This window comes from Sturnus vulgaris, chromosome 10, assembly GCF_052056855.1.
Source record: "Sturnus vulgaris isolate bStuVul1 chromosome 10, bStuVul1.hap1, whole genome shotgun sequence".
Taxonomy (NCBI): domain Eukaryota; kingdom Metazoa; phylum Chordata; class Aves; order Passeriformes; family Sturnidae; genus Sturnus; species Sturnus vulgaris.
Genome location: NC_142252.1, coordinates 22,355,018 through 22,369,102, shown reverse-complemented (window position 1 = coordinate 22,369,102; position 14,085 = coordinate 22,355,018). Strand labels below are relative to the sequence as shown.

General features: G+C 42.6%; 2 protein-coding genes across 8 annotated transcripts in view; one reads left to right on the top strand and one right to left on the bottom strand.

Moving 5' to 3' along the window:
- Positions 1-404: 404 nt before the first annotated feature.
- PDCD10 (programmed cell death 10) lies at positions 405-12,845 on the bottom strand. Of its 7 annotated transcripts, none has more exons than XM_088171060.1 (9): positions 12,744-12,845; positions 11,834-11,906; positions 6,085-6,291; positions 5,435-5,488; positions 4,040-4,157; positions 3,258-3,384; positions 2,849-2,927; positions 2,463-2,545; positions 405-890 (listed from the first exon to the last, which is right to left on the bottom strand). In XM_088171060.1, the coding sequence occupies exons 3-9, from the start codon at positions 6,178-6,180 to the stop codon at positions 809-811; spliced, it is 639 nt and encodes a 212-aa protein (XP_088027186.1). In that variant the 5' UTR covers positions 6,181-6,291; positions 11,834-11,906; positions 12,744-12,845; the 3' UTR covers positions 405-808. The 7 variants fall into 7 exon arrangements, with proteins under 7 accessions (XP_088027186.1, XP_088027185.1, XP_014740044.1 ...); XM_088171059.1 differs by having other exon boundaries at positions 6,085-6,299; positions 12,744-12,842; XM_014884558.2 differs by lacking the exon at positions 11,834-11,906 and having other exon boundaries at positions 6,085-6,299.
- Positions 12,815-14,085, top strand: part of SERPINI1 (serpin family I member 1) — a 44,528-nt gene continuing 43,257 nt past the window's right edge. Inside the window, exon 1 of the mRNA XM_014884550.2 lies at positions 12,815-12,998. The gene's annotated coding sequence lies outside the window, so the exon portion shown is untranslated. The remainder of the gene's footprint in view (positions 12,999-14,085) is intronic.

Here is a 14,085-nt window from a genome sequence, read left to right as displayed (position 1 = left end):
ATTCAAACCCACTGATCTGAATAGCTTAAATGCAATCTTTGCTGCATATATTTCAAATAATTCTGTGCTCCAAACCTTGGAATAGCCTAGGAGTAAAAAAACCTGTTAACTCGCCACTAACAGAAGACTAAGAAAGAAGTGAGATCTAGTTTCTATCAAAAACAAAAGCACATCTCACTTCTGGGTTGATTGATTACTTTCTCAAAGACATTTTAATATAGTTGTTCTGGTCTAGATAATAGCCAAAATCTCAGTTTTAAGGAAAACCCCTCATTTTACACTGATTTGAACTCCCGGTAGCTTTAAGCACCCAAATAATTTATTTTTTTTTTTCTATTGAATGAATGTTCTGCAGTTCTAGAAAGATGAGTTATGCACTTTTGTTCACATACAAAAAGACAGTCTAACAGATGTAAACTATTTATTGAATATTTGCCACCAATATTGTTAAATACATAATCTTGCAGTTTTCCGCTTTCAAGTTAAAATGTCAGAAACAGAACACCAAATATTTACAATTCTTGTAAGGAATGTTACATAATGACACATTAAGGCGTAAATTCTTTTGGCTTATAATTCTGAAAAGAATGATAATAGCAAAAAAGTGATGCAAAATCTTTCTTGTGAGATTATGATTAAGCTACAATGTTTTACAAAAATATGGTGTAAGATGGCAATAATCCCATTCAAAATCCTGCATTAGGCCCCTTGAGAGGGGCTGATAATTTATACAGTCAAAACTTTAAAATTTACATATAAAGGTACCCTATCCACCATTGAAAAGTACAACTCTCAACATATACAGTTTTCAGGCCACAGTTTTGAAGGTCTGGAGTATCAAGTTGGTTTGATGAATTAGTCGGTTGGCACTTATGAACACATTTATTGCCCTGTGGAAAGAGAAGAATATTGCTTCAGACTCTTCTAGAAACGTGGCATTGGAGCACTATTGGCACCTAGGCTTTGAGAATTGGTAGCACAGGGATGTTCCATCCTGTGCTGACCTGCTGGCAGCCAGCCAGCTTCATTTGCATAGCTAATCCCAGAAAGGCTGTGCTGATTTGGCAGGAATTTAAAAAGAATTTGGCTCTCTATCATCACTGACATCTCAATCCTTTGCTTCTGGGATTCACATAACCAAAGGAAAAGCGTGGAGCAGATGACTGGGGCTTGGAACCAGATGATCTTTAAGGTCACAGCCATTTTCTGACTCTGTGCTTGTTAAACACCTTTCCAAAGCTGAGCTCTTCACCCCCCAGGAATTCCAGAATTGGCAACTCTTCCCTCAAGGAATACTAAACGTGCACACATGTGCCAGCAGCACGCTATTTTAGTTACCTTTCTGCTGAGAAAGGTGTGGGGTCATGGAATTTTTCAGCTCAGTAATGACGTCTGAGCATGGCTTTGTTTAGTGCTGTTCCATCCTGGGGGGAGCAGGGATCTCACTCCATGTGCAGCTCAGACAGACTGAAATCCCTCCTGACTTCCCAAGGATAGGAAATTCAGGCCTTAAGGAATTTCTTACACTACTGCAAATAATTAACATACTTTAAGCTTAAGCCCACAGCACACAGGACTTCTGTCCAGGAATCAAAGCTACCAAAGACTGAACTTCTCATTTTGGCATCAAATTTAGCCCCAATTTCAGGAAAAGGAGAGAAAAAGAAGAATGCTTTGATGGGAGGAGGATTGTACTCCCAGCTGGTCTCAAGACTTTTCTCTCCTTCAGTAATGCACCATCTCCTGGGTGCCCTCAGCCTTTGCCAAGCTCAACAAGAGCTGACATCAAAGTTGGTTCCATCTTTAAAACAGAACACTTCGGCACTGTCAGAATCTGAGGGGGATCCACTCATCCTCCAAAAGAATCACTACAGTGAATTATACAGGAATTGTGACTTCAAAACCCAAGGTGAAGACCTGGAAAAAGCCTCAGTTTGTTTGAAGGCTAAAATGTTTAGCTAGAAGAAAAATCAGCTGAATCATTCCAGATACTGCAGAGCACTGTGAGGGTCTATAAAGAAAGGCCAATAAAAATGTAAATCAAAGAGAACCCTGCACAGATGTTTTTCTATTTGCAAATGATATTTCAAACAGGTAAATTATTTTTCTCAATAAAAAAAATCCATTATTTCTTTGCCCTTGTATATGCACTGAGAAAACCCACACAGGGCCAGGAAATTTAACTTCTCATATTCAAATTCAAAGCTAACACTGCACACGGGTGTTACACGGTGGTGTATTCAACAAATTTCCCTTTCCTCAAAGGCATTACAAAAGAAACAGCATTTTAAAGCAGCCATGGTAATGAGAGGACATAGGTAAGGAAATAATTAGGCAACTCCTAAAAAAGGCAGCTTACACCCCAAAGCTTGTCCTGTTTTCCTGTAGGTCAACAAAGCCTTTCTTTATATGTAAATCATCAAAACAACAGGACAAAACCAACAAGACAAAAGGATACTTACTTTCCATCTTTAAAATAGGTTTTCAGAGTATCACTGAAACTTTTGGAGTATTTTACAAACTCTTTCTTTTGGTGCTCAAGTGCCTACAAAAACAAAAACACCAGGAGCAGAGTCTTAGTTCACATATTTCTGGGTACAGTGAGAACCTTAAGGTTAAACTGATCAGAAAATTAATTAACGTTACATTGGGAATAAATATTTTGAGGGGTTTTTTTTCTTTAGAAGAAACAAAGAAATTTTTTTTTCTCTAAAACTCCTGAGACTTATCATTTCGTAGTTGAAGCATGGTGTCATTGACCAGCTAAGCTCTCCTATTCATCCTTTGATCCCAAGGATGACTCCTCCCTTGCTATCAGAAATATTGGATGAAGAGCTGGTGCACGTACCCGCCGGTTCTGGTACTGGTATTTCTTGAAGACATTATTTACTGTGTCAAGAAGTTCCTTTATTGCACTTGCAATGTCCCTGTTGGGCAAGAAAAAGAGAATTTCAATATCCTTAGGAGATCCCACGAAATGCTGGAATTTAATCCCTTTCTAGCAGCCAAGTATTTCTTAGGGCAGTCTCTACAGAGGAAGTGTCAGACAAGATGGAGGAGACCAAAAGCAGAGCAGCATCCTGGGAACTCAGCCTTGGAACCAGCAAGTTTGCTCAAGTAACATCCTCATCATTTCTGAGTGGGATCAGGCTCCTTTGCAATGGGAACAAAGCTGCTACATCTACAGAATTTCAACTTTCAGGCTTAAATAAATCTGACCTCTCCATCTGCAGCAAAGCCCATCATATTGTACTTACTTGATTGTCTGAAGAAACCTCACTCTGTCATTGATCTCATCTGGAATCTTACTAAGAATCTGTTTAAGTGCTCGTGCCTTTTCATTAAGATCTTGGAATTCAGGTTCAGGTCTTTCAATCATATACTCTGGCAAAAAGAACATATTCAAAATCATCATTAGTTTGTCCTGAAGTCTGGAGTGACAGCTAAAAACACAACACAAAATGCACCAGGATTGCCAGGGTGAATTTGAAGGAGAGCAGCACAGAAAGAGCCATGGGCAGAGAAGTGCAGTGAATAACCCCTGTGTGAATCAGGACAGTGCAACAATCACCTTTATTACTGCATGGTGGAAAAAGAGCCCATCTTACTTTATTTGAGACATTAAAGTCATCAAATTCAGTATTAAAATAACTTAAAGCCTGCAGTATATTCTCCTTCTGTGACAGTGTAACTGCTGCTTTTAATTTGACGCAGGGGAAAAAAAAGAGGATATTATACTCCATATTTGCCTTTTCCTGGTGGTTAGCATTGCAAAAGGTGAACTGTGCACCCATAAAAACATAGTTCTAAACATTCATTTTCTTTCTTTCCTGCTCTTATTAGTCAAGCATGGCTTTCAGGGAGATTTAATTTATCCAACAGTGGTATTCAAAAATACAAATTTTCTTCTACCATGCTGTTCTTCTACAAAGAAACAAATAATCTCTTCTGAAAAACAGAAAAAAAAGAAACAGAGAATTGCATGCTCCTAGTTAACAGTGTAATTAAAAATACAGTTATTCAACATAGGATTTCTTACCTTCTACATCATCAGCTGCCATACGCAGAAGAGATTCTGTGAAATTCACATCCACACTTTTTTTCTCCAGAATTTTCATGATGATATCCTGTGTAAGACCTGGATTTTCTTTTTCAGCCTGCATAGCAGAGAAATTTTATATTCTTAAATATGCAAGACCTGGATATTGTAAATACAAAGATTTTCATGTCTTTTGCTTCAGACACTGCAGGAGTTTGCTAGGAACTTTGAAAGTCTAATGGCTTTAGACAAGTAGATTACATTAAAAATATTTTTCCACTACAAAATCCATTTTTCTTGGACTACATCAATGATTTTGTATAAGCAACTTTTCCAATAAGCCCTTGCATTCATTTTAATTTGAGTAAGAAAGGTTTTAATAAATGTCTCTATCCTGTTATATTTTCATAAACTCCAAGCTTTGAGACAAAGATATTGTATCCCCTGGAATTTAATTCACTCCAACACAGGTGCTACTCCCCCACCTTCCCCATGACATTTATAAATGTGCCTCTCATGAATCACATCATATGCTCAGACACCGTCTGGGAATTGCTCTTTCAGAAAAAACCCAGTTTTGATTGATGACATATCTAAGTACAGAGCTGGATTAACACTGGAACTGTTCACATCACCTGTGCTGCTACCAAAAAACTGCTCAGTGTGGAAGAAAAATGAGCCTGCCTGGGCTTTTTAGCTGGCACTACCATTTTTGCCAACATCTCAGTTTAACATTATTTGCATCCAGCTTAGCTCCTTACCACCAATTGTGAAAACACACAAAACCAAGGCAGGCTTGTAAGAGCTCAGTTTGAGGCTTCAGACCATCAAGGCACATTTAGATTTAAGGGCAGGAGCAGGGAAGTATCCCAGAGCTGCACAGCTCTTTGTTTCAGTATTTCAAAAGATCACCACTTCAATGAAGCAGTGTAAAGGAGTATCTGTATTTTCACTCTTTAGGAATACGTGAAAAAGTCAGAAGAATCTTTCTTCCATTTACTGCTGGCTTTCTACACAAACACTGAACTTCATCCACAAAACCTATTACCACTCACTTTGTAAACCAATTTCAAAGTCTGCTATGTGCCTATTGCTCATGAGCACCTATTCTGTAAATCTTGTAGGTTTTAGATTATTATTTATTCACTGACTGCTCTCTCATTTAATGGGCAAGAGAAGAGTCTGTTTAAAATTGCTCATTCACATTTCCACTCATGACATCTGCAGACATCCCAAACTTCCAGTTCATGCAATTGTCCACTTTATTTTTAGACTAGTGGATCAAGGATGAAGTCTTAGATAAAAAGACAAGGAAACAAGAGAGCTGACCTTTTAGCTCTATCATATACAGCTTACTTTTGAAATAACCATTTTTCAATGCAATTTACTTCTCACCTTAATAAAAGCTGCTCTCAGTGTTTGAGCTGCAGACAGATTTACTCTTTCTAGCTGCAATAAAAGTTTAGAATTAATTATTAGCATGCTGTTGTTATCAGAACAAAACAAGTCAAGTAATCACACCTTGGCCTATAAAGCAGAAAGGAAAGGGGGATTGACAGAAGCTTTAGAATTGCTGTTCTCACTTCAGAGATCCTATAAATTTAATCCCAAAGGAGAGAGTTCCCCCCACAAATGAAAACAAAAATCACTGGATGTATTTTGCAGCAAAAGTCTGACAGAAGATTTTAAGAACATCTTGGCAATCTCTGACACTCAGAGAAAAACAAATATCCTATTAAATTACAACCATCAGCAGTAAAATTAAAATTCATCAAGCTGTTCACAGGTTCGACTGCATGCTATTTCCTACCAGGGAATACCAGAGCTGGCATTTTTGTGAAAATCCTTGTTAAAGGTAAGAGAAAAGCTCAGGACCAAGACAACCAGCAACCTCTGATGAGCATGAAACTATTCATGGCAAGAAGGGTGAAACAATGCAGAGAGAGAAGATGTGTTTAGACAAAGCTTTCACAAGATGAACAACACGGGGGCACATTTCCCAAAATAAAGGGGATTATTGCATTCCAAGGCAAACTGGAGCTCACCTCATTAAAGACAGGGTACATGACAGCATAGAGAGGCATGGAAACCATAGAAGTGGTCTCTGCTTCATTCTTCATCTCTTCCATTGTCATCCTCATTCAAAGAGCCACTTCTCAAGGAAAACACTATAGAAGCAAAAAACTCCTCATTCACTGAAATGTCTCTTCTTTTTCCTCGTTGTGCAAGAATACTTGAAGAACTTGGAAAATCTATTGTCCTTAGAGTGTGTGAGAAAAGAGAAAGCAAACACACAATTACAAATTCTCGTGAGGGACAGGCTCTAAAAATGACATGGCACAGATCAACCTGAGTTTCACTGCTTAGAAACCAGAGATTTCTTTTTACATGAGTCAAGTAATCATGGAACGATCAATTAGTGTAACTTCAAAACCTGAACTGAAATCTATTAAGTGAATATTTTAAAGAAAAAGTGCTATCACAACTGTTTTTCCCTTCAAGTTCTTATGGAATCAATTCTCCTGAAAGCAGGGATTTTATGGGATATTTACAAAAATCTTGCCACCATTCATAAGCAGCAGCATAGGGTTCCTGACAACTCCCATCCAGAAAAAGCTTGGAAAACACTGCATGCTGCAACCCCAAACCTCATCCAGATGCACTGTGACTATTAAACTACCTTTAAATACTCCAGATATTTGCACATGCATCAGGCTGTGATTCTGCTGGAGATCAGTGCCTGCTTTCCACCCATCTGAATGTGAACACTACATCTTTGGTTTTATATAAGCTGAAGTCATGTTTCCACTCAGGGTGTGTCACCAGCTATGCTAACTCAATGGAAAATTATTGTTCCAGTAACTGAACCTCTGTCTTGGAAGTTCTCCACCCAGCCCAGCTCATCGTACCCAACATGGAAGGATCACTGCTCAGATCCACAAATTATGTGGAAAAGAAAAAAGGTCACCTTACAGCTGATAAAAACCCTTTGTTCCAGCCCGCTGTATTTTCTATTCATCAGATTCTTTTAAAATATTTTATATGACATGATTGAGTTTAAAGACCGAAAATCCAAGTCAGAAATAAAGATAGAAAGAAAGATATTAAGAGTTTTAATTTTTAGATTTGCTTGGAGAATTTAATGCACTAGAGGAGGGATTTTTTTTTCCTCCTAGCAAGCTCCAGACACCAAGCATTTATTTGCATGTCTGTGTAATTTACTGACAGGAAGGTAAGTGAAGAAGTGAAAAAGAGTGAAATTATAAGAAACAGCTGCAGCAATCAATATCACTTCCTGATATGAACAGGTTAAAAACATGCCAAGACATTTCTTCAAGCCATGTTCCTCATTATGCTCTGCACTGGCTAAAGATCTTCAGGCAGTTTAAACAGAAGAACAGGTATTTTTTGTCCAGAGCAGAGATATGATTGTTTAGCTATAATTATACAAGTGAAATTTGTTACTGGCTACAGTCAGCACAGAGTAGAAACTGGATGAATACAAATACTGTAAATATCTGATGTGAGCTTGTGAACAGTAAAAGTTGAAGAAAAATTAAACATGACTACAATAAAAACTTTATACAAGTCTGCTTATTTATACACGGGCTGCTTATTGCAAAACCTCACTTTGTTTCTCTTGCTGTTCCAACCTCAAAGTGCCACAGATGAGCTGATTCCACCAACCCCAGAAAAAGATTCCTGAGACTTTTGGAAGGGCTCTGGATGGAACTGCAATAATCAGGGGTGTCACAGATTTATCACCCACCTCTGGTATTTTACACTGTCAAGAGCATGGAAGAATACAAGTGAATATTCATCATTCCTTAGAAAATTGAGTGTTTTCCCAAGAACTTGTTTCAGTTACATAAATTCATGCAAGGTCTGCTCACAGGGGGGAGGGAACTTGTCTGAACAAGTTTTCACTCCCTTCTGCAGGTACAAACTGTCCCATTTATTATCCATGTGTATTCCCTGCAGGATGGAGATCTGTTTGTTTTGCTGTTTAATTCCTCCTTTCTGGAAGTTCAGTAAATATCCACTCACATATCTGACAAGCACCACCTGTATTCAGGGATTAATTTATAGCAAGTTTTTATCTGTATTCTCAGAGTAAATTTTTAAAATGTTAAATCAGGTCACTGAACATTGTTCTACTCTACCCAAAAGATTTTTATCACAGTAAGAAGGGCAAAAAAGGACAAAATTGCCATTAGATATAATTACTTTGTTTTTATGGGTTAGCAGGATCCACACACACACAAAAGGAAATACTAAGTGAAATGATGGATTTTTATGATGATGAAAACCTATTACACTGTGAGCTACCATGAAGAACTCATTTTCTCCTGAAGAACCATAAGCTACTGTTACTAATCCATGGTACAGTTAAATCTCTCATATAAAAACAATTATACATTATCTGTTACCCCTTTTCCAGACACTGACATTCTTAAGAAAAAAAATACAACACTTGCATTTATATTAACACAAAGGACACCAATTTTGCAACTGAAGAGGTGGGTTTATATATATACACATGTACACAAGAAATATTTAAAACCATCAAATGCTTTTGTTGCCAAGGTATGGAGAGAAATATATTCAATTTATCACACTGCTTGCTCATTATTTCAGAAATCTTTCTGTTTTCCAGAAGATACATTAGGAAGCATCACAGTGTCATGAAGTACCTGACTGCTAAAATTCTCAAACTATTTATTTTTATAGTTAGGAATGAACTTCACATCTTTTGGATGTAACTTACTCACTTCAGTCTTTGCTAGTGTTAAATACAAAGAATAATCATCTTCACAAAAACTCTGTGTTCATTGTGTTACTCAAAGTCAGTTTGTCATAGCTGCATTAAACCACATCCAAATAACCTTCAAGAAGGTCTCAATCCTGACTAGGGACCAAATCCTCCTCAAAACTGAAGTTGCTGTTCTATTTAGATCAACTATCAGCAAGTCCACTAACCTTCAAAAGGGCCTGACTCAAGCCCAAGTTTAATGCACATTATCACACAGCAAGGAGGAGCTTTCAGCATTTCTTTTAGGATGTGATCAAAAGCAGCTCTGCACAGCTGCCAGACTTCATGACAGTGCCTTGGAACAGCTTAACTTCAGTTCCTCCAATCTCAAAAGAGCCTTTTCTTTGAGAGGAGTTTACCCTAGTTTCATCTGTCGTCTGGTTTTTTTTACATTGTCAAAAAAGGTGGAATAAGATTCCATGAGGAGGTGATTTATTAGGACAGCACAGTGGAGTGGTAGAGTTGAGGAAATCCTGGAAAACTCCAAGATGTATAAAAGGTGTTACTCTGCTGGCAAACTCGTTAATTGGTCTGAGGGGGCAGACGAGGAGAAGACAGCAGGACACTGGCAAATCCTAAACTGAGTGTCAGCCTGATCTTCCTTTTTGTTACAGAGACCCCACAGACCCAAATCTATGGGTGTTCAATGAGAATCCTGGGAGACAAAGTCCAGAACGATACAGGGAATTTAAAAAGAATCTAGACTTGTCAACTGTGCTAAAATGCCAGTTAATACAACCCTGACTACCCAGTCCTGACCCACCAAACACATCAGGCTGTATTCCAAGAGATGCACTAACATGGAATACGTGCTTCCACTCTCAGGATAAATCTTACATCCTAACCTTTAAGTCTCAGCACTAAAATATGATCCCAGCCAGTCAGCAAACACGGAGAGAGCTGGTGTATTTTAGATGAGGAATAGATTTGGAAAGGTTCTTTGACAGACCTAGCTCCCCATAGCCACCCAATGACATTTTAAATCATTCAACTCAACTTTAGCAGAAAAAAACCCAAAACCCAGCACCTCCAAAGAGGGCGAAAAGCACAAACCACCACACTTCAACCACCATTGTCAGTGTCCAAGGTGACAATTTGCTTTCTCTAATGTGTGCCATTTACTAACAGACTTTTGGTAATGCACTTAAATCAAGCAGAGCTGCTTAATGAGAACACAACCATGACCATGTAACTACAGCAGGCAGGATCTTCCCCAAATCCACTGCTGCTCCTAGGCCAGGCTGAAGATGAGTGAGGTTTCCATCAAAGAAAGCTGTTTGTGTAACACAATCTTCTGAAGCAGTGCTTAAAGCAAAGAGAGCAGACTCTCATGATTTCAACTTTTCAAGTTTTAAACCAACAGAAACATTTGGTATCAATTGGCAGGGTTTCAGCTCTGTCATCAGCAGATCTACCTCTGCACTGATGTTGTCTCTATTCCCTTCTCCAGGCTCCATCTAGCCTAGATCTGGTAAGTGCTTAGACATTAATATTCTTTTTTAGAAAAGTACTACAGAGGAACAAGGCCCAAGGCAGTGATTACAAATATTATTATTTTAATGGTTGGCTCCAAGCAAAAATCACAGCCCCATTCCTGCTAGAAAAGACTACCTTACTGCCAAGAGGTTCTGCTCCACTTTTTGCAGTGAGGATTCAAGAACAGGTCTCACCTTTAATCTGATCTGAGATCCCTGAGTTATCAGAAAAACTCATTCAAGTCCAGGAAGAAAGAGTGGGGGAAGGGAAATAACAGCATAAATTCCATCTGAATTCAGAGGCAGAGCTTGAATCGAAATGTAAGACCAATGTGCATGGGAGGAGGGAGTGTAGGTAATTTACTACTGCTGTAAAGTTTATGGAAGTAAAAAAAGCCTGCAGAATATGCTCTTTTAACTATATACACACTCCATAGCTGTCTTGGTAACTCTTTTTCTGCCATTAATCGTCACTTGAATAAAAAAAAAACCTAACTCACATATCATCTTTTTTTTTTTTTTTTTGGTCAGATGTTACTTTACCTGTCACTGTATTTTAATTATCATTTGCAATTATTTCCCATTGTATAACTCAGATTATTTGATACAAAGCTTCAAAGCTTTGTGTTTCAGATACAAAATTACTCTCATTTTTAAAACTGAGTCTGGGTGTATTCACTAGGATTAGCATACAGATCAAGTATTAGGATAACAATCTGTATTTTAAAATCAGCAATGATAACAAGAGACTTAAAAGGCAGCCTACTGAACTGATTCCATATCCTACTGATTCTCACACCAAATAATTTCACTGAAGAGTTAATAAAAGGAATGTCACCACCAAATAGCATTGAAGTTTTAAAAGTGTCTTCAAATGCCTCTCAATAGAACAGAAATACAGTTTTCAAACATCTCCACACATGTGTAGCAGTCACCTGCAGTGAAATTCACTCTGGCAAAGCAGAGCTGCTTATGCACTTGGTTACAGTAAGAGCAGTTCTATGACTAATTCAGAAATGACACAGACCTGTGATAAATCCAAGATGTCTATTTTTAGAACCGTATCAACTTAAAAAATAAAAACCAAGCCTAGCCTGAAGTCAGGCTTATAATTAGTCCGTGTTCTTTTGCTGGACTTGAAAATGGAAGTGATTTAATCTGTCCCAATACAGCAGTCTGTGTCTCACATGAGACCCCATAGCCCGTGCTCCAGTTCCACCAGTCAGCAATACCAAAACTGTTACACAGCATCACTGAAACAGGTTGTGAATGCCGGAATAAATAACCACAACAACATACCCCTACTTCTCTTTCTTTTTCACCTCTTTGGGAATGTGAAAGTGAAGCCATTACTTTATCAAAACAGGTATGACACAGCTCCAAAGGGACAAAAATACATTCCAACGTGTAAACAAATACCAGAGGAGAATTAGTTCCTCTGATAACAGGAACAGCCACCAAAACCAAGTATGTGCAAGCTACAGGAAAAACACCAACCCAACTCACCAGTTCAGTGAGCAACTTAATGGGACACCCCAGCCCTGAACACTCCCCTGGCTGCTCAGTCCCCAAGGGGACCCTGCAGAAAAGGAATCACAGAATCGATTACTCTGGAAAAGATCACAGAGGCCAACCTTTGAACAAACACCACCTTGTCAACCAGACCATGGCCACGTCCAGCCTCTCCTCCCACACCTCCAGCAACGCTGTCTCCACCACCTCCCAGGGCAGCCCACTCCGATGTCTGATCACTCCTGCAGTGAATAATTTCTCCCTAATGTCCAACCTACACCTCCCCTGGCGCAGGAATAGGGAAAGGAGCCCAGGCGCCCTTTCTCCCGTGCCCGCCGCAGCCACCTGACAGCGCTCCGCTGCGAGAGGACGAGCTAAAAATAATACACACAAAAATAAAACCCATCCGGGCCTGCGCCTGCCGGGCCCGGGCCGAGCGAACCAGCACCAGGCCGGGAACCCCGGAGCGGGGCCAGGCCCCAAGCCCCGCGGCCGCGGGAAGGGCGGCGAGAAGGACAAGCCCTCGGCGGTGCCTCCGGGCCGGAGGACAGAGGTCACCGCCCGGCCGGGAGGGGAAGGGACGCCCCGCAGCACCTTCCCCGCACGGCCAGGCCGCCCTCAGCCGCTTCCTCAGCCCGGGGGCGGCTTCGACCGCTCCTCTCGCAGCCCCGGAGGGCGCGGCGGGCCCCGCGTCCAGCCCGCGGAGAGCCGGGCAGGGCAGGGCTCGGCACCTCACCTGCCCCGGCCCGCCGGGCCCCCGCTGCTCCCGAGGGGCTTCGCCGCCGCCGCCGCCGCGCCGGAAGCGCCCGCGAGGAGCAGGAGGAGGAGGAGGAGGAGGAGGAGGAGGAGGAGGAGGAGGAGGAGGAGGAGAAGGAGGAGGAAGATCCGCGGTGTTACCACACACCAGGCGTTGTCCGGAACCGCGCGCGGGGCCCTGGGGCTCGTAGTCCGCCCTCCGCGACCACAAGCCCCACAATGCCGAGCGGAGAGGGGGCGGGAGCGCTCTGCGGGGCGGGCCGGGGCGGGGACAGTGCCCGGGCGGAGCGGAGCGGGCTGAGAAGAGGCGAGCTCAGCCCTGCACGGCAGAGCCGCGGCGGAGCGCGGAGCGGTGGCAGCAGTAGCACCGCCGGGCAGCGGGCGGGGCAGTAGCAGGAGTGCGGTGAGTGTGCTCGTCCCTTCGCGGGGCTGTGTGACCGAATATGCCGGCGGCTCCGGCGTGTTGGTTACACCGAGCGGAGCTCCGTGCCGGAGTGGCGGCGGCGCGGAGGAGCCGCTGCCCGTGCGGGGGTCGCCGGCGTTCCCTTAGCGCCTAAGGGAGGGGCGGACAGGCTGCGCCCGCTGCGGTGGGAGAGGAGGCGTTCGGGATCTGAGCTGCTTCTCCAGGGTGGGATACCCGGCGGGGAGCGGCAGGCGAGCCCAGAAGCCGCTCCGGTGCTCGCTCGGCTCCTACGGGCGGCCGGCGGAGGGACGCGCTTCTCTCCGGCCCCGCGGAGCTCCGGCGCGCTCAGCCCGCGCCCCGGCGGGAGCGTTCAGGCGGAGTTGTGCTCGGGTGAGCGAAGTGTCGCCGTGCCGTGCCCCACAACCCGCCCGCCGTGTCCCGCGGGTTCCTGCGGCCGTTCCGGCCGTTCCCAGCCCGTAGCTGGGCTCCCGGAGCCGCCGGTGAGCGGCTGCTCCCGCCTGTGCCAGCCCCGTCCTGCCCGCTTGCTCGGCGCGCCCCGCGCTGTCCGTGCGCCCCGAGTGCTGGCCGGTACAAGAACTAAACTTGTGCGTTATTTGTCGAGGTGATTCTGCTCCTAGCAAGCGTTGAGGTTTGAAGTTTCGAGTTACGTTGCAGGAAGAGCTCAGTGATTAATATTTGCTATTAATATCAAAGCATCAGCTCGTTTCTGGATTCGAATTTGCATTCCTGATGTGTCGCTGTTAACGCTCCCTTTTTTAAAGCGCTGATCGCTGTCACCTAATGTTAAGGCACACGGATTCCGCAATGTGAACAGCTAGAGCATTAAACTTGGCAGGCATTGGCGGTAACTTCTTGCAGTGCTGGTGGCAAGGTGGGAAGAGTTCCTGCGGGAACAGAGGGACAATGTGCAGGTGCCCGTGTGTGTTACCCATCCACATCTCCTTAGGGGTGAGCAAGGGCACTGGGTGGGGGGAAATTAGGGAAAAAAGGCACCTGGATTGCTACACATTATAACATGTATGAATTTTCCCGTTCTCACGCCACCTTGGTTTGTTTTAATCAGATC